At 64.8% G+C, this 22,930-nt stretch overlaps 1 protein-coding gene across 1 annotated transcript; it reads right to left on the reverse strand.

The window, feature by feature from the left end:
- Positions 1-215: 215 nt before the first annotated feature.
- Positions 216-22,849, reverse strand: SYMPK (symplekin scaffold protein). The gene is made up of 26 exons (XM_066984600.1): positions 22,822-22,849; positions 19,476-19,618; positions 18,271-18,336; positions 18,126-18,179; positions 17,958-18,031; positions 16,637-16,763; positions 16,314-16,563; positions 14,010-14,180; positions 11,666-11,905; positions 10,728-10,882; positions 10,487-10,637; positions 10,196-10,409; positions 8,598-8,748; positions 8,257-8,489; positions 6,440-6,521; positions 6,228-6,341; positions 5,222-5,369; positions 4,981-5,141; positions 4,786-4,894; positions 4,598-4,698; positions 3,790-3,880; positions 3,009-3,110; positions 2,740-2,927; positions 1,492-1,668; positions 533-614; positions 216-223 (listed from the first exon to the last, which is right to left on the reverse strand). Exons 1-26 carry the CDS (start codon positions 22,832-22,834, stop codon positions 216-218), a joined length of 3,405 nt encoding a protein of 1,134 aa, XP_066840701.1. The 5' UTR covers positions 22,835-22,849.
- Positions 22,850-22,930: the final 81 nt, after the last annotated feature.

The following is a 22,930-nucleotide window of genomic DNA, read 5'->3' on the forward strand; positions in this document are numbered from 1 at the left end:
CCAAGGGTGCTGGGGGGCACCTGGGGGGACCAAAGTGTGGGGGGGCAGGGCACCCAAGGGTGCAGGGGGGCACTCAAGGGTGCGGGGGGGTCACTGAAGGGTGATGGGGCACCCAAGGGTGCGGGGGGGCACCCAAGTGGGGGGGCACCCAAGGGTACTGGGGGGAGCACCCGGGGGGGGGGGGGGGGTGCACCCAAGGGTGCTGAGGGGGGGGGCTACGCACCTTGGGGGGGTCGAGGGTGGTGTCGGGGAACCGGCCCCCCCGAGCTGTCCTCGTCCTCGGGGACGCTGATGAAGATGGGGGGGGGGCTCGAGGTCGGCGGCCCCCGGCTCCGGGGGCTTCGGCGTGGGGGGCGGCGGCGGGGGGCCCCCCGGGGCTGCGGCCGCCTTCGCCTTCGCCTCCTCCTCGCTCGGGCGCTTCGGGGGCTTTTCCTGGGGGGGGGGGGAGGATGGAAAGTGGGGTGAGGCAGCCGGGACCCCCCAGACAGACTGCCCCCCCCAGCACCCATGGGTGCCCCCCCTGAGCCCCCACCTCTCCGGGGGTCCCTCGCGGGGCTCGGGGGCCGTGCGGAGGCCTCCAGGATGGCCATGGTGGAGAGCGGGATGTGCGCTTGCTGCGGGGGGGTCAACAGTTAGGGGGGGGGAGGGGGGTCACCTGCCCCCCCCGCCCCTCAGAGCATGCTGGGAGCCAGTGACACCCCCCACCTCCAGGACCCCCAGATCCCGCAGAACCCCCCCTCGTCTTGGACCCCCCATTCCCTGAGGCTCCCCAAACCCACCAGAAGCCCCCCCCAATCCCCTGAGACCCCCCCCCCACCATCCTTTGGGGCCCCCCTCCTCCAAGACCCCCTCCCCACAGCCCCTAGGAACCCCCCAAATCCTCTCCTCCCCCCCCCCCCATTCCCTGCCCCCCCCCATCCTCTGGGACCCCCTCCCCCACATCCCCTGCCCCCCACCCCATTCCCTGCCCCCCCCCCGTCCCCCCATACCCTGCGCCCCCCCCCATCCTTTTGGACCCCCCCCCCCTCCCTTTGGGACCCCCCCCCATCCTCCAGAACCCCCTCCCCACACCCCCTAGGACCCCCCCCACATCCTCCGCCCCCCCCCAATCCCCTTACCCCCCTCCGTCCCTGTGCCCCCCCCCATCCCTGTAATCCCCCCCACCCCCTGTTCCCCCCCCCATCCTTTTGGACCCCCCCCCCTCCCTTTGGGACCCCCCCCATCCTCCAGAACCCCCTCCCCACACCCCCTAGGACCGCCCCCCCCATCCTCCACCCCCCCCAATGCCCTTACCCCCCCCCCATCCCTTTGACCCCCCCCCCATCCTTTTGGACCCCCCCCTCCCTTTGGGACCCCCCACCCCCACATCCTCCACCCCCCCCAATCCCTTTACCCTCCCCATTCCCTGTGCCCTCCCCCACCCCCTGTGCCCCCCCCCAACCCCCAGGACCCCCCCCCCCCCCAATTATTTTCCCCCCGGGGGGGGGGCACCTGGTGGGGGGTGAGGCCCCGCACGTGGCCCAGGAGGGGCTCGCGCAGCTCCGGGCACTTGTCGAAGACGGCGGCGAGCTGGGGGGGGGGCAGCTGCAGGACCACCGGGAACGACTGCGGCTTGGTGCGCTGGCAGCACTTGATGAAGCCCTCCCACACCTTGGGGTGCTTCCAGACCTGGGGGGGGGGGGCGCGGGGGGGTCAGGGAGAACCCCCCCCCAAAGCCTGGGGGGGTTCCAGAACTGGGGGAACCCATCCACAGCCTGGGGGGTTCCAGGGGTCCCCTCCCACACCTTGGGGTGCCCCTATCGCGCCGGCCGCCCCCCTATCGCCACGGCCACTCCCCTATCGTGACAGCTGCCCCCCACCATGACGGCTGCCCCCCTATCGCGCCGGCCACCCCCTCATCGTGCCGGCCACCCCCTATCACACCGGCCACCCCCCTATTGCGACAGCTGCCCCCCTATCGCGACAGCTGCCCCCCTATCGCGACAGCTGCCCCCCTATCACACCGGCTGCCCCCCTATCGCGATGGCCACCCCCCTATCACACCGGCCACTCCCGCTATTGCGCCGGCCACCCCCCTATCGCGACAGCTGCCCCCCTATCACACCGGCTGCCCCCCTATCGCGATGGCCTCCCCCCTATCGCGCTGGCCACCCCCCTATCACGATGGCCGCCCCCCTATCGCACCAGCCGCCCCCCTATCACGCCGGCTGCCCCCCTATCACGCCGGTGGCCCCCCTATCGTGCCGGCCACCCCCTATCATGACAGCCGCCCCCCTATCGCGCCAGCTGCCCCCCATCATGACGGCTGCCCCCCATCATGACGGCTGCCCCCCTATCGCGATGGCCACGCCCTTATCGCACCGGCCACCCCCCTATCGTGCCGGCGGCCGCCCCCCTATCGCCATGGCCACCCCCCCATCATGATGGCTGCCCCCCTATCGCACCATCTGCCCCCCTATCACGCTGGCCACCCCCCTATCGCGATGGCCTCCCCATCATGACAGCCGCCCCCCTATCGCGCCAGCTGCCCCCCATCATGACAGCTGCCCCCCCATCGTGCCGGCCACCCCCCTATTACACCGGCCACCCCGCTATCACGCCGGCTGCCCCCCTATCGTGACAGCTGCCCCCCATCATGACAGCTGCCTCCCTATCGTGATGGCCACCCCCCTATCGCGCCGGCGGCCGCCCCCCTATCACACCGTCCACCCCCCTATCGCACCGTCCGCCCCCCCCCACCTGCTTCATGATGAGCCGGGACAGGATGTTCATGACGAAGCCGCCGAGGCGCGGGTACATGGTGAGCGCCTGGATCACCGTGCGCATCAGCAGCATGGGCAGCGGGCTCTGCTCCATCAGCTGCTGCATCACCACCGCCAGCACCTCCGACGTGTACACGTTGCGCTCGGCGAAGCACAGGTTGGTGGCTGCGGGGGGGGGGGTCACCAACCCCCCCCGGGTGTGTGTGTGTCCCCCCCGGAGTCCCCGTTCCCCCCCCCCCGGCTCACCCTTGATGATGGACTTCATGTCGCACTTGGAGGAGTCGATGTTGTGCAGCGCGATCAGCAGCTCGCCCGGGTTCAGCGGGGACACCGCCGAGGCGCCGTCGCCTGCGGGGGTGGCTTTGTCACCGGGGGGGGGGACGGACAGGGACACGGGGGGGGTGGGGTCGGCCCCGCGTCCCCTCGCCACGGTGGCTCGGTGGCCCCAGGGAGGTCCCGCATCCCCCCTCCCAGCAGCGGGCGCCGCAGTGGTTCGGGGGCCCCGAAATTGGCACCACGGTGGCCCCGCGTCCTCAAATCTGGCGCCAGAACTGTCCCCAGGGGGGGTCTCACGTCCCACGTCCCCCCCCAGGGACATCCCATGTCCCCAAATCTGGTGCCACAGGGGTTCGGTGTCCCCAAATCTGGCACCACGGTGGCCCTGTGTCCCCAAACCTGGCACCACCGTGGTTCAGCGTCCCCAAATCTGGCACCAGAATTGTCCCCGGGGGGGGTCTCATGTCCCACGTCCCCCCCCCCAAGAGACGTCCCACGGATGGAGGGGGCACCAGGACCGTCCCTGGGGTGTCCCCGTGTCCCCACATCTCCCACCGGGACCGTCCCCAGGCTGGTCCTGTGCCACCCCCCCCCACGTCCCCATGTCCCCCCAGAAGGCACCAGGACCGTCCCCACGGTGTCCCCGTGTCCCCCAGCAGGGATCGGGGCTGTCCCCAGGGAGGTGCCAGCCCCACGGTGGCCGCGTCCCCACCAGGACCGTCCCCAGGGGGGTCCCCGGGGGGTCCCCTACCGTGCTGCGTCCCCAGCAGGCGGTTGAAGACCTCCTTGACCACGATGGGGTTGAGCTTGATGAGCTTGGGCAGCGCCTGGATCACCTCTTTCTGCCCCAAAACCACGGCCCCCCCTCAGCGCTGCCCCCGGGGCGCCGGGAGGAGGGGACACGGGGAGGGGGAAGGGGACATGGGATGGGGACGCGGGGAGGGGACAGGACACAGGGATAGGGACGAGGACGTGGGATGGGGACAGGAGACGGGGAGTGGGGTGTAGGGGTCGGGACATGGGATGGGGACACGGGGAGGGGGACACGGGGAGGGGGACGGGACACGAGATGGGGACACAGGATGGGAATGGGGACAGGGACACGGGATGGGAATGGGGACAGGGACACGGGATGGGAATGGGGACAGGGACACGGGATGGGAAAACGGGGATGGGGACACGGGGAGGGGGACACGGGGATGGGGACATGGGGTTTAGGGGCTGGGACACAGGATGGGAACAGAGGGACGGGGACACAGGATGGGAATAGGGACACAGGATGGGAAAACGGGGATGGGACATGGGGAGGGGACATGGAGACGGGGACAGGAGATGGGGAACGGGGTGTAGGGGTGGGGACATGGGAGGGGGGACACGGGGATGGGGACAGGAGGCTTGGAATGGGGTTGGGACAGGGATGGGGACACGGGGATGGGGACACGGGATGGGGATGGGGACATCGGATGGGAAAACGGGGTTGGGGACATGGGGAGGGGAACACGGGGATGGGAATGGGGGCACGGGGACACGGGGAGGGGGACACGGGGGGACGCCCCCACCTTCTCCAGCCCGTTGAGGACGGGGATGAGGAAGCGCACGTCTGGCAGCCGCTTGTGGTACAGGTCCCGGACGCGCTTCACCAGCTCGGGCGAGGGCGGCACTGCGAGGAGGGAGGGGGGGGGGGACACGCGATGACAGCGTGCCCCCGGCGGGGTGTCCCCACGTGTCCCCCCGTCCCCGTCCCCACCTTTATCGGTCAGGCTGTGCAGGCAGCGCGTCACCAGCGTCTCGGCGCCCTTGGGGCAGTTCTCCACCAGCAGCAGCAGCTCGGGCGAGTTCATCCCCATCCCGCGGATCTGTGGCACGAGCGGCGTCACCGCGGGTCCCCCCGTGTCACCGGGGCGCCCCCCCCCCACCCCGGCGTCCCCCCCCCGGGCCTCACCGGCTGCTCGATGACCCGCAGCACGGTGCGCTTGATGTCGGCGATGGCCTCGGTGTAGACGGAGGCGAGCTCGTGGATCAGCTTGTGGTTGTGGGGCAGCAGCGCCAGGTAGAGGTAGAGGCACTGCTTGATCGTCTCCTCCGTCCACGGCGCCGCCACCTCTGCGCGACACCGCCGTCACCCCGCCGTCACCCCGGGTGCCACCCCTCCCCGCCGCCCCTGTGGTCCCCCGGGGGCTCACCGGTGTCCTTGTCGGCCCCGAAGAGGACGGAGGGCGGGTTGGGGTGCACCAGGAGCTGCAGGTAGTTGAGGGCGAACTTCTCGACGTAGTCCCGCAGCTGGTCCTTCTCGTACATGCGCTTGATGAACAGCAGCGCCTGCTGCCGGACCTGCGGGGCGGCCGTGTCACCGGCACGGGGACGTCACCAGAGCGGGGACGTCACCAGAGTGGGGACATCACCCGCATGAGGATATCATCATCGTGGGGACGTCACCAGCACGGGGACATTGCCATCGTAGGGATGTCACCGGCATGGGGATGTCACCGGCACAGGGACATCACCGACGTTTGGGATAATTGCCATCGTGGGGATGTCACCATCATGGGGATGTCACTGGTGCGGGGATGTCACCAGCACGGGGACATCACCGGCGTGGGGACGTCGTTGGCATGGGGACGTCACCAGAGTGGGGACGTCACCCGCACGGGGGTATCATCACTGTGGGGACATCACCATCATGGGGTGATCACCGACATGGGGATGTCACCAGCACGGGGACGTCACCGTCACGGGGATATCACCGTCATGGGGACATCACCATTGTGGGGATGCCACCAGCAAGGGGACATCACTGGCGTGGGGATGTCATTGGCATGGGGACGTCACCAGAGTTGGGATGTCACCAGAGTGGGGACGTCACCCGCACGGGGGTATCATCATTGTGGGGACATCACCAGCGTGGGGACATCACCGGCACGGGGACGTCACCATTACGGGGATGTCACCGTCATGGGGACATCACCAGCGTGGGGATGTCACCACTGTGGGGACGTCACCATCATGGGGACATCACCGGCACAGGGACATCACCATAATGGGGATGTCACCGACGACGGGACGTCACCATCGTGGGGACGTCACCGTCGCAGGGACATCACCGGCACGGGGCCGTCACCATCGCGGGGACGTCACGGGGATGTCACCGCCGTGGGGCCGTCCCCAGGGGTGTCACCGCGCCGCCCCCACCTTGTCCTTCTCGTGGGAGCTGAGGTCCAGCAGCACGTGCAGGTACTGGAACTGCCGCGACGGCCGCTTGAAGATGAGGTCGCGCAGCGTGGACATGCCCAGGTAGGTCCGGCTCTGGGGGGGGGGGACGGGGACACACACGGGGACCCGTCACCGCCCGGCCCCAGCCCCGCCGCCCCCCCCCTCACCCCCGGGACCCCCCCGGCGCCCACCTCGTCCTCGCAGTACTTGCGGATCACCTCCAGCGCGCTCTCGGTGATCAGCGGCGCCTCCAGCACCACCTTGGTGAAAATCCTGCGGGAAGAGGGACGGCGTGGGGGGGTTGGGACCCGGGGGTGGGGACCCTAAGGGGGCGGTGACCCTATGGGGGCGATTTGGGACCCTATGGGGGCGATTTGGGACCCTACGGGGGCAGTTTGGGACCCTAAGGGGGCAATTTGGGACCCTATGGGGGCGGTTTGGGACCCTATGGGGGCGGTTTGGGACCCTACGGGGGTGGTTTGGGACCCTACGGGGGTGGTTTGGGACCCTATGGGGGCAATTTGGGACCCTATGGGGTTGATTTGGGACCCTACGGAGGTGGTTTGGGACCCTACGGGGGCGGTTTGGGACCCTACGGGGCGGTTTGGGACCCTATGGGGGCGATTTGGGACCCTATGGGGGCAGTTTGGGACCCTATGGGGGCAGTTTGGGACCCTATGGGGGTGGTTTGGGACCCTATGGAGGTGGTTTGGGACCCTATGGGGTTTATTTGGGACCCTATGGGGGCGGTTTGGGACCTAATGGGCCAATTTGGGGCCCTAATGGGGCAATTTGGGACCCTATGGGGGTGGTTTGGGACCCCATGGGGGCAGTGACCCTACAGCTGTGGCTCCCATCGGGGCGGTTCTCTGGAGCCTGGAGAAGCCACCGGTGGCACTGTCCCCTCCCTGGTGGCCCCATCCCCATCCCCTGTCCCCATCCCAGTGGCCCCATCCCCATCTTGGTGGCCCCATCCATGTCCTGATGGCCCTGTTCCTCATCCCGGTGGCCCCAACCCCATCTTGGTGGCCCTGTCCTTGTCCTGCTGGCCCTGTCCCCATCCTCATGGCCCCACCTCCATCCCGATGACCCCATTCCCATCTTGGCGTCCCCATCCCCATCCCCTGTCCCCAGCCCAGTGGCCCCATCCCCATCCTGGTGGCCCTGTCCTTGTCCTGGTGGCCCCATCCCCATCCTGGCAGCCCCATCACTGTCCTGGCAACCCTGTCCCTGTCCCCTGTCCCCGTCCCAGTGGTGTCATCCCCATCCTGGTGGCCCCATCCCCATCCCAGTGGCCCCATCTCCATCCTGGCAGTCCCATCCTCGTCCCCGTGCCATCCCCTGTCCCCATCCCAGTGGCCCCATCCCCATCCCGGTGGCCCTGTCCTTGTCCTGCTGTCCCCATCCTCATCCTGGCAGTCCCGTTGTCATCCCCGTGCCGTCCCCAATCCCCATCCTGGTGTCCCCATCCCCATCTTGGTGTCCCCATCCCCATCTTGGTGTCCCCATCCCCATCCCGGTGTCCACATCGCCATCTTGGTGTCCCCATCCCCATCTTGGTGTCCCCATCCCCATCCCAGTGTCCCCATCCCCATCTTGGTGTCCCCATCCCCATCCCAGTGGCCCCATCCCCATTCCGGTGGTCCCATCCCCATCCCAGTGGCCCCATCCCCATTCCGGTGGTCCCATCCCCATCCTGGTGTCCCCATCCCCATCCCGGTGGCCCCATCCCCATCCTGGTGTCCCCATCCCCATCTTGGTGTCCCCATCCCCATCCCGGTGGCCCCATCCCCATCCTGGTGGCCCTATCCTTATCTCACCACCCCCATCCCCATCCCGGTGGCCCCATCCCCATCCCGGCGGCCCCATTCCCACCCCACCGCCCCCATCCCCATCCCGGTGTCCCCATCCCCATCCCAGTGGCCCCATCCCCATCCCGGTGGCCCCATCCCCACCCCACCGCCCCCATCCCCGTCCCGGCCGCCCCGTCCCCGCGCCCCGTCCTCACCCGTCCTTCTGGTCGGGTTTCTCCTGGAGGCCGGAGAGGAGCCCGATGAGGCACTCGTCGTAGCGCTGCAGCCCGGGGGGCCCGCGGCTCAGGTAGGCGTTGTACTCCTGGAAGAGCCACGCGAAGGCCAGGTCGAGGCGCCCGCGGACGTCCTCCAGCACGAAGGCCAGCAGCTCGCTCTGCAGCGGCACCTCGAAGCGCGTCACCAGCGCCGCCAGGATCTTCACGCGAGCCTGGGGGGTGGAAGACACCCCGGTCGGGTTTCGTTGCGGTTTTTTTTTTTTGGGGGGGGGGTGGGACACATCGGGGGGGGGCTCACCGCGCCGCGCGCGGTGCCGGACCTGGGCGGCCCCGCTGCAGGCGACGGCGCGCTCGGCGCGCAGGATGCGGGTGACGGCGCCGAGCTTCAGCTTCTCCACCTGCACGTCGCTCAGCGGCTTCACCACGTCGCTCAGGCGGAACACCTTCTTGCGGCCCCCCGCGCCCGCCAGCCTGCGGGACAGGGGGGGCTCAGCACCCGAACGGACGGCGTTTCGCCCCAAAAAAGGGACCTCAGCACACAAACGGTTGTTGTTTTGCCCCAAAAACAAGGGGGGAAAGTGGTCGGACCTCAGTACCAAACGGGTGTCGTTTTGCCCCAAAAAAAGGGACCTCAGCACCCAAATGGGTCCCGCTTCCCCCCAAAAAAGGGACCTCAGCACACAAACGGGCATAGTTTTGCCCCCAAAAAAGGGACCTCAGCACCCAAACGGGCATCGTTTTGCCCCAAAAAAGGGACCTCAGCACCCAAACAGGCAACATTTTGCCCCAAAAAGGGACCTCAGCACCCAAATGGGTCCTGTTTCGCCCCAAAAAAGGGACCTCAGCACCCAAATGGGTCCTGTTTCGCCCCAAAAAAGGGACCTCAGCACCCAAATGGGTCCTGTTTCGCCCCAAAAAAGGGACCTCAGCACCCGAACGGGTGTCATTTCACCCCAAAAGGGACCTCAGCACCCAAATGGGTCCCGTTTCGCCCCAAAAAAGGGACCTCAGCACCCAAACGGGTGGCATTTTGCCCCAAAAAGGGGCCTCAGCACCCAAACGGGCATCGTTTCGCCCCAAAAAAGGGACCTCAGCACCCAAATGGGTCCTGTTTCACCCCAAAAAAGGGACCTCAGCACCCAAACAGGTGGCATTTCCCCCCCAAAAAAGGGACCTCAGCACCCAAACGGGTCCCATTTTGCCCCAAAAAAAGGGGTTGCACTGGGGTCTCACCGGGGACCTCAGCACCCAAACGGGTCTCGTTTCCCCCCCAAAAAAGGGGGGGACAGTGAGGAACCCCAGCACCCAAACAGGTCCCATTTCCCCCAAAAAAGGGGCGGCACTGGGACCTTGGCACCCAAACGGGTCCCGTTTCCCCCCCAAAAAAGGGACCCCAGCACCCAAATGGGTCCCGTTTCCCCCCAATATAAAAGGGGCAGCACTGGGGTCTCACCGGGGACCTCAGCACCCAAACGGGTCTCGTTTTCCCCCAAAACAAGGGGGGACAGTGGGGAACCACAGCACCCAAACGGGTCCCGTTTCGCCCAAAAAAGGGGCGGCACTGGGACCTTGGCACCCAAACGGGTCCCGTTTCCCCCCCCAAAAAAGGGACCTCAGCACCCAAACGGGTCCCATTTTGCCCCAAAAAAGGGGCAGCACTGGGGTCTCACCGGGGACCTCAGCACCCAAATGGGTCTCATTTTCCCCCCAAAACAAGGGGGGACAGCGGGGAACCCCAGCACCCAAACGGGTCCCGTTTCCCCCCCAGAAAAGGGACCTCAGCACCCAAACTGGTCCCATTTTGCCCCCAAAAAAGGGGCGGCACTGGGGTCTCACCGGGGACCCCAGCACCCAAACGGGTCCCGTTTCACCCCCAAAAACCAAAGGGGCAGCACGGGGTGTGTGTGGGGGGTCTCACCGGGGCTGCGTGGCCGGCATGATGGGCTCCGGCCGGCGTTTGGTCTGGGGGGCTTCCTCCTCGGCCCCCCCGGCGGCCGAGCCCTGGGCGCCCAGCACGGCGATGGCCTGCCCCTGCGCCAGCGCCGAGAGGCGCCGCTTGATCACCACGCTCTCCGGCTTGGCCGCCTTCTCCTCCTTGGGTTCCTCCTTCAGGTGCTTCGTCTGCTCCACGCCTGCCGCGGGAGGACGCGGGTGAGCGGCGGGACCCCCCCTTACCCCCCCCCAAAAAAAAAACCAACCCCGAGCTCACCGGGGCCGAGCCCCGCCGCCGTCATCTGCGTGGCCATGAGGCGCGCGAGGTGCTTGATCTGCGCCTCGGTGCCCGCCGACTCCACCGGCGTGTAGGTGGCTTGGAAGGAGGCTGGCATGGCCTCGGGCAGGTACACCATGCTGATCAGCACCTGGGGGGGCGGGCACGAGGCTCAGGACCCCCCCCAAAACGCTCTCCCCCCCCCCCCCGATGCGGGTGCGCCCCCCGATTCCCCGCTGACCAGGTTGGCGACGTTCTCGGGGGTGAGCAGCGGCTGCAGGAACTCGGCCGTGATGTCGGTGTCGGAGGGGGCGCTGGCCTGGCCCCCCCCCTTGGGGGCTGCCACCGCCACCGCCTCCAGGTCCTTGTCCTCGTCGTCCTCCCCCAGCGGGGGTTCTGCGGGGATGGGGGGTCAGGGAACACCCCCCCCCCGCCCCGGGGTGGTCCCGAGGGTCCCCGGAGGGGGAGCGGGGGGATGCAGGGGGGCGTTGTGCCACCAGTTGGCCCCAGGAGGGAACTGGGAGGGTACTGGGGGGCACTGCAGGGACCCTGGGGGTCTCTAAGGTCACCCCACCTGCCCCCAGTGTCCCCAGGAAGGCACTAGAGGGACCCTGGGGGGCACTGGGAGGTCTTGGGGGGTCTCTAAAGCCACTCCACCTTCCCCCAGTGTCCCCAGGAAGGCACTAGAGGGACCCTGGGGGACACTGGGAGGTCTTGGGGGGTCTCTAAAGCCACTCCACCTGCCCCCAATGTCCCAGGAAGGCACTGGAAGGACCCTGGGATGACCCTGGGGGGTCTCTAAAGCCACTCCACCTTCCCCCAGTGTCCCCAGGAGGGCACTGGGAGGACCCTGGGAGGCACTGGGAGGTCTTGGGGGGTCTCTAAAGCCACTCCACCTGTCCCCAGTGTCCCCAGGAAGGCACTGGAAGGACCCTGGGGGACACTGGGAGGACCCTGGGGGGCACTGGAAGGACCCTGGGGGGCACTGGGAGGTCGTGGGGGGTCTCTAAAGCCACTCCACCTTCCCCCAGTGTCCCCAGGAGGGCACTGGAAGGACACTGGGAGGCACTGGGAGGACCCTGGGGGGCACTGTGAGGACCGGGGGGACCACTTAACCCCCCCCCCACCTCCCCAGAAGAGGGGAGGACCCCCCCACAACCCCCCGCCGCCGCCTCTCACCGATCTTCATCTTCTTGAGGGTGGCGTCGGGCTCGTCGCGGGGCCGCTTGCGGGCGTCGCGGGGGCTGGGCATGCTGCGGGCGATCTCGGCCTGCTGGGTGCCCAGGTCGACGAGCAGCGTGGTGATCTGCGCCTGGAAGTCCCCCGAGGCCGGGTGCCGCAGCACGCTCAGCAGGTGCAGCTTCAGGTTCTTGCGCACGCTGCTCACCTGCGACTTGGCCAGCGTGGGCGGCAGGTTGGCTGCGGGGGACACGGGGACGCGTCGGGGACGCCGGGGTTTTGGGAGAGCAGCCCCCGATGGGAGGCGGTGTGGGGACACCGGGGGTCCGGGACACCCAGACGGCAGCATCAAAATGAGGTGGCAGCGGGGACAGCGGGGATCCGGGACCCCAAACCCTAGGGGAGGTGGCAGCGGGGACACCAGGGGTATGGGACCCCAACCCCTAGGGGAGGTGGTAATGGGGACAAAGGGGATCTGGGACCCCAACCCCTAGGGGAGGTGGCAGCGGGGACAGCAGGGATCCGGGAGCCCAACCCCAATAGGAGGTGGTGTGGGGACACCGGGGGTCCGGGACACCCAGACGGCAGCACCAAAACGAGGTGGCAGCGGGGACAGCGGGGATCCGGGACCCCAACCCCAATAGGAGGCGGTGTGGGGACACCGGGGGTCCGGGACACCCAGACGGCAGCACCAAAACGAGGTGGCAGCGGGGACAGCGGGGATCCGGGACCCCAACCCCAATAGGAGGCGGTGTGGGGACACCGGGGGTCCGGGACACCCAGACGCCAGCACCAAAATGAGGTGGCTGCGGGGACAGCGGGGATCTGGGACCCCAAACCCTAGGGGAGGTGGCAGCGGGGACACCAGGGATCTGGGACCCCAACCTCTAGGGGAGGTGGTAATGGGGACAAAGGGGATCTGGGACCCCAACCCCTAGGGGAGGTGGCAGCGGGGACAGCAGCGATCCAGGAGCCCAACCCCAATAGGAGGTGGTGGTGGGGACACCAGGGGTCCAGGACCCCAACCCCTAGGGGAGGTGGCAGCGGGGACAGCGGCGATCCGGGAGCCCAACCCCAATAGGAAGTGGTGTGGGGACACCGGGGGTCCGGGACACCCAGCCCCCAGCACCAAAACGAGGTGGCTGCGGGGACACCAGGGATCCGGGACCCCAACCCCAACAGGAGATGGTGTGGGGACACCGGGGGTCCAGGACCCCAAACCCTAGGGGAGGTGGTGGTGGGGACAGCGGGGATCCAGGACCCCAACCCCAATACAAGGTGGTGTGGGGACACCGGGGGTCCGGGACACCCAGACGCCAGCACCAAAATGAGGTGGCAGCGGGGACAGCGGGGATCTGGGACCCCAAACCCTAGGGGAGGTGGCAGCGGGGACACCAGGGATCCGGGACCCCAACCCCAAATAGGAGCTGGTGGTGGGGACTTTGGGGATTCAGGACACCTGGTCCCCAACCCCTATGAGAGGTGGCAGTGGGGACACCGGGGATCTGGGAGCCCAGCCCCCATGGGAGGTGGTGTGGGGACACCAGGGATCTGGGACCCCAAACCCTAGGGGAGGTGGTAGCGGGGACACCAGGGATCTGGGACCCCAACCTCTAGGGGAGGTGGTAATGGGGACAGAGGGGATTTGGGACCCCAGCCCCAATAGGAGATGGTGTGGGGACACCAGGGGTCCGGGACACCCAGACGCCAGCATCAAAATGAGGTGGCAGCAGGGACACCGGGGATCCGGGACCCCAACCCCTAGGGGAGGTGGTGGTGGGGACAGCGAGGATCCAGGACACCCAGCCCCCAGCCCCTGGGGGTGGGGACATCGGGTATCCAGGACCCCAACCCCTTGGGGAGGTGGTGGTGGGGACTCTGGGGACTCAGGACACCTGGTCCCCAACCCCTATGAGAGATGGCAGTGGGGACACCGGGGATCCAGGACCCCAACCCCTAGGGGAGGTGGCAGTGGGGACATTGGGGATCCAGGACCCCAACCCCTAGGGGAGGTGGCGGTGGGGACATTGGGGATCCAGGACCCCAACCCCTAGGGGAGGTGGTAGCGGGGACTTTGGGGATCCAGGACACCCAGACCCCAGCCCGTAAGGGAGGTGGCAGCGGGGACACCAGGGATCCGGGACCCCAACCCCAAACAGGAGCTGGTGGTGGGGACTTTGGGGATTCAGGACACCTGGTCCCCAACCCCTATGAGAGGTGGCAGTGGGGACACTTGGGGGTGCCCCAATAGGAGGTGGCAGAGGGGACATGGGGCACCCGGGACACCCGTCCCCAGCCCCAGGGGAGCCCAGGACACCCCCCGGCACCGTCCCCGGGCGCTCACCGTGCAGGGTCTCGTAGGCCTGGATGACCTCGGCCATGAACATGGGGCGCTGGCGGGCGATGGTGGCCAGCGAGCCCAGCGCGGCCGTCAGGTTGATGCTGGAGATGGCCGGGTGCACCATGAACTTGAGCAGCTGCTCCAGCGCCGCCTTGCCCTCCTCCCACAGCACGTCTGCGGGGACACGGGGACGTGGGGATGTAGGGACGTGGGGACACACGTGGGGTCACGGGGACGTGGGGACACGCGTGGGGACACGTGCGGGGGCACGGGGACGTGGGGGCACAGGGACGCGGGGATGTAGGGACATGGGGTCACGGGGAAGTGGGGACACCCGTGGGGGCACGGGGACGTGGGGGCATGCGTGGGGACATGAGGACGTGGGGGCACGCGTGGGGCAAGGGGAAATGGGGATGTAGGGACATGGGGTCATGGGGACGTGGGGGCACGCGTGGGGGCACAAGGATGTGGGGACACTGGGACGTGGGGATGTAGGGACGTGGGGACACACATGGGGGCATGGGGACGTGGGGACACTGGGACGTGGGGATGTAGGGACATGGGGACGTGGGGACATGCGTGGGGGCACAAGGATGTGGGGATGTAGGGACATGGGGACACACGTGGGGTCATGGGGACGTGGGGACAAAGGGATGTGGGGACACTGGGACGCGGGGATGTAGGGACATGGGGACACACGGGGGGTCACGGGGACGTGGGGACACAAAGATGTGGGGACACAGGGACGTGGGGATGTAGGGACATGGGGACACGCGCAGGGGCACAAGGATGTGGGGATGTAGGGACATGGGGACACACGTGGGATCATGGGGACGTGGGGACACAAGGATGTGGGGACACTGGGACGTGGGGATGTAGGGACATGGGGACATGGGGACATGCGTGGGGGCACAAGGATGTGGGGATGTAGGGACATGGGGACACACGTGGGGTCACGGGGACACGCGTGGGGACACAAGGATGTGGGGACACTGGGACGCGGGGATGTAGGGACATGGGGACACACGTGGGATCATGGGGACGTGGGGACACAGGGATGTGGGGACACTGGGACGCGGGGATGTAGGGACATGGGGACACACGGAGGGGCACAGGGACACATATGGGGATGTGGGGGCACGGGGACGTGGGGACACGTGGGGAGACGGGGATGTGGGGATATGAGGATGCAGGGATGTGGGGACGTGGGGACACAGGGACACACGTGGGGATGTGGGGACACACGTGGGGATGCGGGGATATGAAGATGTAGGGATATAAGGACACGGGGACACACAAGGGGACGTGGGGACACACGTGGGGACGTGGGGACATAAGGACATGGGGACGTGGGGATATGGGGACACACGGGGACGCAGAGATGTGGGGATATAAGGATATAAGGATGCCGAGATATGGGGACGTGGGGACATGAGAACGTGGAGACACAGGGACGTGGGGACACGGGGATGGAGGGATGTGGGGACACGGGGATGTGGGTACATGGGAACACGGGGATGTGGGGACCTGGGGACACAGGGATATGGGGACATGGGAACCTGGGGACGGGGGGTTGTGGGGTTATGGGGACATGGGGACGTGGGGATATGGGGATGTGGGGATATGGGGATGTAGGGATATGGAGACATAGGGATATGGGAACATGAGGACACCGGGATATGTGAGGACACAGGGACGTGGGGTTCTGGGGACAAGGAGACGGGGGGATGCGAGGATATGGGAACATGAGGGCACGGGGATATGGGGACATGGGAACGTGGGAACGCAAAAATGTAGGGATATGAAAATGCAAGGATATGGAAATGTGAAGATACGAGGATGTGGGGATACGGGAACATGAGAACATGGATATATGAGGACACAGGATCGTGGGGACACGGGGTTATGGGGACAAGGAGATGGGGGATGCAGGGATGTGGGGATATGGGAACGTGAGAACACAGAAATATGGGGACATGGGACTGTGGGGACGCCGGGACGCGGGGATATGGGGTTGTAGGGATATGGAGGCATAAAGATATGAGGATGTGGGGATATAGGAACAAGATGACACGGATATGGGGACGTGGGGACGCGGGGATATGGGGACACGGGAATCTGGGGATATGGGGATGTGAGGATGCAGGGATATAGGGATGCAGGGATATGGGGACACGGGGACATGGGGATATGGGGACATGGGAATCTGGGGATATGGGGACATGGGGATGCAGGGATATGGGGACGCAGGGATATGGGGATGCGGGGACGCGGGGACGCAGGGACACCCGGCGCGGGCTCCCTCACTGTATTTGATGTAGGGGTGGTCCTTGGGGATGCGCTCCAGGCTGATGTCGTTCTCGTGGCGCTTGGGGACGTCGGAGTCGGCCACGCGGGGGGACAGGGTGATGATCAGCCCCTCCACGAACTTGATGGCGTGCGTGCGCACGCCGTCGTTGTCCGAGTCCAGCAGCAGGATGATGTCGCTGGCCATGGCCGCCACCATCTCCCAGCACGCCTCCTGCAGCTCGCTGATCGCCTTCGACTTCACCATCCACTGCGGGCGCCCGTCAGAGCCCGTCCCGACCGCCCCCGGGCACCCATGGGTGCCCCCCGCCCCGGCGCCTCACCTGCAGGGCCACCTTGTAGAGCTGCGTCATGGTGAGGATGGCTTTCTTCACCACGTTGACGTTCTCGTCCTTCAGCAGCATGTTGAGGTTGGCGATCAGCTTCAGCAGCAGCTCGATGTCCCGCTTGCTGCAAAGTTTATATATTTTTTCCCCCTCGTTTTTTTATATGTTTTATATATTTTTTATATTATCTTTTTTATATTTTTTTATATTTTTATAATATATAAATATATGTTACAATTTTTTATATATTTTTATATTTTTAATATATGTTTTATATATTTTTATGTTTTTATATATTTTTATATATTTTTATATATTTTAATATATTTTTAATATATTTTATATATTTTTATATATTTTTATATATTTTAATATATTTTTAATATATTTTTATATATTTTTATATATGTTTTATATATCTTTATATATTTTTATATATTTTTATAGATATATTTTATATATCTTTTATATATTTTATATATCTTTTATATATTTTAATATGTTTTATATATTTTTTTATATGTTTTTATATATTTTTAATATATTTTTAAATATATTTTTATATATCTTTTTATATATTTTTATATATCTTTTTATATATTTTTTATATATTTTTATATATTTTTTATATATTTTATATATCTTTATCTTTTATATATTTTTATATATATTTTTAAATATCTTTTATATATTTCTACATATTTTTATATATATTTTTATATATCTTTTATATATTTCTATATATTTTTATATATATTTTTATATATCTTTTATATATTTTTTATATTTTTTATATATATTTTTACATTTCTTTTATATCTTTTTATATATTTTTTTTATATATTTTTATATGTCTTTTATATCTTTTTATATATCTTTTATATATCTTTTATATCTTTTTATATATATTTTTATATATTTTTTATATATTTTTATATATTTTTATATTTTTTTATATTTTTTATATTTTTTATACATTTTTTGTATATATTTTTATACATTTTTTATATATTTTTATATATTTTTTTATATATATATTTTCTTTCCCGGCGAGAAAACAAAGCGCCCCAAAAGCCGCCCTTTCCGCCCCAAAAGCCGCCCTTTGCGCCCCGAAAGCCGCCCTTTCTGCCCCAAAAGCCGCCCTTTCTGCCCCAAAAGCCGCCCTTTGCGCCCCAAAAGCCGCCCTTTGCGCCCCAAAAGCCGCCCTTTCCGCCCCAAAAGCCGCCCTTTCTGCCCCAAAAGCCGCCCTTTCTGCCCCGAAAGCCGCCCTTTGCGCCCCAAAAGCCGCCCTTTGCGCCCCGAACCGGCCCCCCCTTACCACGCCTCCTCGATGAAGCCCACCACGAACTTGCGCACCTCGATGGACTTGTCGGCTTGGAAGGCGATGATCTCCTGGGGGGGGGGGGACACGGGGGGGGGGGCTCAGCACCGGGCAGGATCCGTCCCGGTGCCCCCCCCGTGCCCCCCCCGTGCCCCCCCCGCTCACGTCGAGGAAGTTATCGAGCAGCGTCGGGTCCTTGTTGATGATCAGCTCCTGCACCTGCGGGCACAGGGACGGGGTGGCACCGGGGGGGGCACACACACACACACACACACAGCACCGGGGGGTCGTGGCCCCCCCGCGCCCCCACCTGCTTGAGGATGGCGATCTTGGAGTCGGCGCCGACCAGCGCCGCCTGGTTCAGGAGGTCCACGACCTGCGGGGGGGCGGCGGGGGGGGACGGGGGCGGGGGGGGGGGGGGGGACAGAGACATGGGGGGGGGACAGGGACAGTGGGGGGGGGGTGCTGGAGCCCTGCTGTTCTGGGTCCCCAAAATGCCCCCCCCCCCCACCCAAAGCCCCCCCGTCCCCAAACTGGGGACCCCCGAAGCCACCCCGTTCCCAAACCAGTCCCCCCAGTGCCCCCCACCCCCAAAAACAGCCCCCCCGTACCTCCCACCCCCAAACCAGTCCCCCCGTTTCCCCCCCCACCCCCAAACCAGCCCCCCCATTTCCCCCCCAAAACCAGCCCCCCCATCCCCCCATTTCCCCCCCACCCCCAAACCAGCCCCCCCAATGCCCCCGTCCCCAAACCAGCCCCCCCGTACCCCCCACCCCCAAACCAGTCCCCCCAGTTCCCCCCCACCCCCAAAACCAGTCCCCCCATTTCCCCCCCGTCCCCAAAGCGGGGTCCCCCCGAACCCCCCCATCCCCAAACCAGTCCCCCCAGTTCCCCCCGCCCCCAAACCAGCCCCCCCAGTGCCCCCCACTCCCAAACCAGCCCCATTTCCCCCCAAACCAGCCCCCCCAGTGCCCCCCACCCCCAAAACCAGCCCCCCCATTTCCCCCCCACCCCAAAGCGGGGTCCCCCCGAACCCCCCCATCCCCAAACCAGTCCCCCCAGTTCCCCCCACCCCCAAACCAGTCCCCCCAGTTCCCCCCACCCCCAAACCAGCCCCCCCAGTTCCCCCCGTCCCCAAAACCAGCCCCCCCATTTCCCCCCCACCCCAAAACCAGCCCCCCCATTTCCCCCCCACCCCCAAACCAGCCCCCCCATTTCCCCCCCACCCCCAAACCAGCCCCCCCAGTTCCCCCCCAAATCCAGCCCCCCAGTTCCCCCCACCCCCAAACCAGTCCCCCCAGTTCCCCCCCACCCCCAAAACCAGCCCCCCCAGTTCCCCCCCAAATCCAGCCCCCCCATACCCCCCACCCCCAAACCAGCCCCCCCGTACCCCCCACCCCCAAACCAGCCCCCCCAGTGCCCCCCCGTCCCCAACACGGAGTCCCCCCAACCCCCCCCTGTCCTCAAAGCGGGGTCCCCCCGACCCCCCCCGCCGTGCCCCCCCCGCGCCCCCACCCTCTCGGAGGTGCTCATGCCGTCGGCGCCGCACTCCTCCTCGCTGAAGAACTGCGAGGCCACGCTCATGCGGCTGCTGGGGCCCTCGGCGCCCCCCGGCCCCGCCATGGCCCCCCCAGCGCCTCCCGGGGGGAGCCCTGGGCCTGCGGGGAGACCCCGGCACGTCCCTAAGGGGCCTGGGACCCCCTATAGGGCCCCGGGATCCCTATAGGGCCCTGGGACCCCCTGTAGGGCCCCAGGATGCCTTACAGGGCCCTGGGATCCCCTATAGGGCCCTGGGACCCCCTATGGGGCCCCGGGATGCCTTATAGGGCCCCACGATGCTTTACAGGGCCCTGGGACCCCCTATAGGGCCCCACGATGCTTTATAGGGCCCTGGGACCCCCTATAGGGCCCCACGATGCTTTATAGGGCCCTGGGATCCCCTATAGAGCCCCAGGATGCCTTATAGGGCCCTGGGACCCCCTATAGGGCCCCAGGATGCCTTATAGGGCCCTGGGACCCCCTGTAGGGCCCCACGATGCCTTATAGGACCCCAGGATGCCTTATAGGGCCCTGGGACCCCCTATAGGGCCCCACGATGCTTTATAGGGCCCTGGGATCCCCTATACGGCCCCAGAATGCCTTATAGCACCCCAGGATGCTTTATAGGGCCCCAGGATGCTTTATAGGGCCCTGGGACCCCCTATAGGGCCCCAGGATGCTTTATAGGGCCCCAGGATGCCTTATAGGGTCCCAGGATGCTTTATAGGGCCCTGGGACCCCCTATAGGGCCCTGGGACCCCCTATAGGGCCCCAGGATGTCTTATAGGGCCCCAGGATGCCTTATAGGGCCCTGGGACCCCCTATAGGGCCCCAGGATGTCTTATAGGGCCCCAGGATGCCTTATAGGGCCCTGGGACCCCCTATAGGGCCCCAGGACGCCTTACAGGGCCCCAGGATGCTTTATAGCACCCCAGGATGTCTTATAGGACCCCATGATGCTTTATAGGGCCCCAGGGTGCCTTATAGGGCCCCAGGGTGCCTTATAGGGCCCCAGGGTGCTTTATAGCACCCCAGGATGTTTTATAGGGCCCCAGGGTGCCTTATAGCACCCCAGGATGTCTTATAGGGCCCTGGGACCCCCTGTAGGGCCCCAGGGTGCCTTATAGGGCCCCAGGATGCCTTATAGGGCTCCATGATGCTTTATAGGGCCCCAGAATGCCCTACAGGGCCCCAGAACACTCTAAAATGGTCCCAGGATGCCCTATAGGGCCCCGGGATACCCCGTATGGTCCCTGTGACACCCTATAAGGCTCCAGGACACTCTACAAGGGCCCCGGGATGCCCTATAGGGCCCCAGCACGCTCCATATGGTGCCTGAGATGCCCTATGGGGACACTGACCACCCTCAGGATGTCCTATATGGCCCCAGGACACTCTATGAGGGCCCTGGCACGCCACCGGGATGCTCTGTGTGGTCCCTGGGATGCCATATATGGGCCCGGGATGCCCTATAGGGGCACATATGGCCCCAGGATGTTGTACGCAGCCCCCGGGACACCCTATAAGATCCCCAGGGTGCTCTATATGGCCCCGGGATGCTCTATATGGCCCCCAGGACGCTTCAGGCACACTATACAGCCCCCGAGATGCTCTATATGGCCCCCAAAATACCCTATACAGCCTCAGAACGTCCCTAGGATGCTCTATATGGCCCCAGGGATGCTGAATATGGCATCTAGAGTGCTATATAGGGCCCCAAGACCCTTATGGAACACTCTGTATGGTCCCTTGCTCGTATCAGCCCCACGGATGCTCTATATGGCCCCCGGGATATTCCAACCCCCCCGGGCTGCCCCATACGCCCCCCCGGGGCTCTGCCATCCCCTATCCCCAGCACCTACCCTATAGAGCCCCAGCACAGCCCAGGACCCTATAGAGCCCCCGGTACGTCCCAGGACCCTATAGCAGGCCCTGCTGCCACACATCCCTTAGGGCCCCACCTCCCACAGACCCTACAGAGCCCCCCAGCCCCCCCATAGGAGCCTACAGCCCCCCTATAGGAGTCTATACCTCCCCAGCCCTACTGGGCCTCGGTGCCCAGGACCCACACAGCCCTATGGGCCCCTACAGAGATTGCCCTGCCCCACAGCCCCCTATGGGCTGCTTCACAGGCTCCTGCAGGTCCCTATAGAGCCCCCATGGGTCCCTCCAGGCCCCTATAGAGCTTCTCCACCCCATATGTCCCTTCAGGCCCCTACAGAGCCACCTTAAGGCCCCTATAAAGTATCCCCCCACCTCCACAGGCCCCTATAGAGCCCCCTTCAGGCCCCTACACAGCCCCCCCCCAGCCCCACAGACCCCTATAGGAGGTCCCCGCCCCGCAGGCCCCTATGGGCCCCTATAGGGCCCGTCCCTCCTCCCGCTGGCTCCTATAAGGCTCCCCCCCGCCCCTATAGGCCCCTATAGATCCCAATAGGCCCCTAGAGATCCCTACAAGGCCCCATAAACCCCTTATAGCCCCCTATAAGCCCCTATAGGCCCCTATAGACCCCCTATAGGCTCCCACAGGCTCCTATAGCCCCCCCCAGCCCCCTATAAACCCCCTATAGTCCCCCCCAGCCCCCTATAGATCCCTATAGCCCCCCCAGGCCCCTATAGCCCCCCCCACCCCCCTATAGCCTACTCAGCCCCCTATAGGCCCCCCAGCCCCCTATAGATCCCTATAGGCCCCTATAGGCCCCCCCAGCTCCCTATGGCCCCAATTATAGATCCTATTGCCCCCCCCAGCCCCCTATAGGCCCCTATAAACCCCCTATAGGCCCCCCCAGGCCCCTATAGCCCCCCCACCCCCCTATAGCCCTCCCCAGCCCCCATAGGCCCCCCCAGCCCCCTATAGATCCCTATAGGCCCCTATAGGCCCCCCCAGCTCCCTATGGCCCCAATTATAGATCCCTATTGCCCCCCCCAGCCCCCTATAGGCCCCTATAGCCCCCCCCAGCCCCCTATAGGCCCCTATAGCCCCCCCCGGCCCCTATAGGCCCCTATAGACCCCCCCCAGCCCCCTATAGGCCCCTATAGACCCCCCCCCAGCCCCCTATAGGCCCCTATAGCCCCCCCCAGGCCCCCAGCCCCCCCCTCACCGCCTCCCGCGCGCTCAGCAGCCTCCACGCGCGCCCCGCGCATGCGCGCGCGCGCCCCGCCCCCCCGCGACGTCAGCGGGGGGGGCTGCCGGGAGCTGTAGGCCGGGGGCGGGGCCTCCCCGCAAGCCACGCCCCCTGCGGCTCCCGGCCGTCGGTGGGCGGGGCTGTGCGAGGCCACGCCCCCCTCCCCGGGCACCCGCCCGGTAGGGGGCAAAGCTCACCCCGTGGCGTCATCGCGGCCTCTGACGTCAGCACCCCACCAAGGCGCGGGGGCGGGGGGTGGGGCGCGGAACTACAACTCCCAGCGCGCCCCGCGCGCAGGGCCACAGC

Source organism: Anser cygnoides, chromosome 29 (assembly GCF_040182565.1).
Source record: "Anser cygnoides isolate HZ-2024a breed goose chromosome 29, Taihu_goose_T2T_genome, whole genome shotgun sequence".
In the NCBI taxonomy this organism is placed as follows: domain Eukaryota; kingdom Metazoa; phylum Chordata; class Aves; order Anseriformes; family Anatidae; genus Anser; species Anser cygnoides.

Bases quoted from the DNA above. Each gene is read 5' to 3' on its own strand.
- SYMPK (XM_066984600.1), bottom strand. The intron at 10,638-10,727 runs GTCAGCGGGGAA...CCGCCCCCCCAG, and splicing joins CCGAGAACGTCGCCAACCTG to GTGCTGATCAGCATGGTGTA. The intron at 6,342-6,439 runs GTGGGCGCCGGG...CCCCCCCCCCAG, and splicing joins GCAAGTACTGCGAGGACGAG to AGCCGGACCTACCTGGGCAT.